Genomic DNA, 1,520 nt, shown 5'->3' with positions numbered 1-1,520 from the left:
ATTAGGTTTGCTTGAGAAAGTCAAAGAACCACGCAATAGCTATCTAACTAAATCCAAAAAGAAACCTTATTTATTTTGTTGGATATGTCATATACATGGCTCAAATTTGTAAGATATTAGCTCAAGTAACTCAAACTATATCCGGAGAAAATAAGGACATATTTCACAATCAACTTCACCGATTGACAATGCTATATGATGACCAAAGACCCAAATTAAATAATATATATACACACACACACTATCTGATGACCAAAGACCCAAATTAAAAAATATTATATATAACACGAGCCTGCTCTATATAAGGTATTTAGTGAAAAACAACATATAAAGCAGAAAATGAAAAGGGACGAAGGTCGATGTTTAGGTAATCATACATATAAATAATATGCTATATTTTTTAATTTAATTTGATTGAATACAAATACTATAGGGATCAAATTCTATAATCTATAGTTATGATTGTATTATTTCTACATGCATGCTTACTAATATTGAATTTTAATGATTTACTTTAGGGAAGACTGAATGGCCAGAGGTTGTGGGAATGGACGGTGATGAAGCAGCAGAGAAGATTGAAAGAGAGAATCATAGAGTGAATGCAATATTGGTACCGGAAGGGTCTCTTGTGCCATTGAATTTCAAGTGCACTAGGGTTTGGGTTTGGGTCGACAAAGATGGGAAAGTCATTCATGTGCCAACAATAGGATAACTAACTAGCTACCCAGCTATATTATACTATTAGTGATGCAATATTAATGAATAAAACTATGGGGTGGCTAGCTAGCAAAAATGATCATTATCAATGTCATCTTTTTTTTAGTGAATCTTCCATATTCACTATTCTAAAGATATCTTAAATTGGCCTTTTATAAATAAAATAAAAGCTCTATATATAGATATCTTGAACCTGAATCATGAGATTCTTGCAACTGCATTTATATAGATATCTTAAATTAGCGTTTCCTATGATGAAACGTTTAATTAACAAGTAATATGATCTTGTTGGTATATCAAGTGTGAACAAATGTCTCGAATTAAAAAAAGTTTATATTGAACAATATATAATTATAAAGAGATTCATTTGTATGACTTCTCAAAAATCAATGTGAAGATTGTAACCAAAAAAAAAAAAATCAATGTGAAGATACTATCTTCCCTTGAAGACACAGCTATATATGTTGGTTCTCATGACTCCAGAAATGGATTCGGGGGGAGGTATCATGGACTGCAGCCCCCTCCCAAATCAAACACATACATATACAAATAAATACTAGTGTTATTTTGTTAACATATATTAATATTCTTTTTTGTAATATAATTATAAACACAAAATAGTATTAACATAATGTCCAATTAATATTCATTATTTAGATATGTCATGATATTATTTTTAAAAATGCATATACAAGTATATAAATGCTGAAGAAATGTGACCAGATGTATTTGTACTGTTATTTTAAACCATCAGTACATATAAGATCTACCACATGATTAATGAATAGACCTCGTCAGCAAAA

At 29.8% G+C, this 1,520-nt stretch overlaps 1 protein-coding gene across 1 annotated transcript; it reads left to right on the top strand.

Moving 5' to 3' along the window:
- The first annotated feature begins 213 nt into the window (after window positions 1–213).
- On the top strand, window positions 214–915 carry LOC146956415 (proteinase inhibitor-like). Its single transcript, XM_085728782.1, has 2 exons — window positions 214–367; window positions 519–915. The coding sequence occupies exons 1-2, from the start codon at window positions 340–342 to the stop codon at window positions 710–712; spliced, it is 222 nt and encodes a 73-aa protein (XP_085584908.1). The 5' UTR covers window positions 214–339; the 3' UTR covers window positions 713–915.
- The last annotated feature ends 605 nt before the right edge of the window (window positions 916–1,520 follow it).

Source organism: Medicago sativa, chromosome 1, assembly GCF_051527215.1.
Source record: "Medicago sativa cultivar Bolivia chromosome 1, Bolivia_mono, whole genome shotgun sequence".
In the NCBI taxonomy this organism is placed as follows: Eukaryota; Viridiplantae; Streptophyta; class Magnoliopsida; order Fabales; family Fabaceae; genus Medicago; species Medicago sativa.
This window is presented reverse-complemented; position numbering and strand designations above follow the sequence as displayed.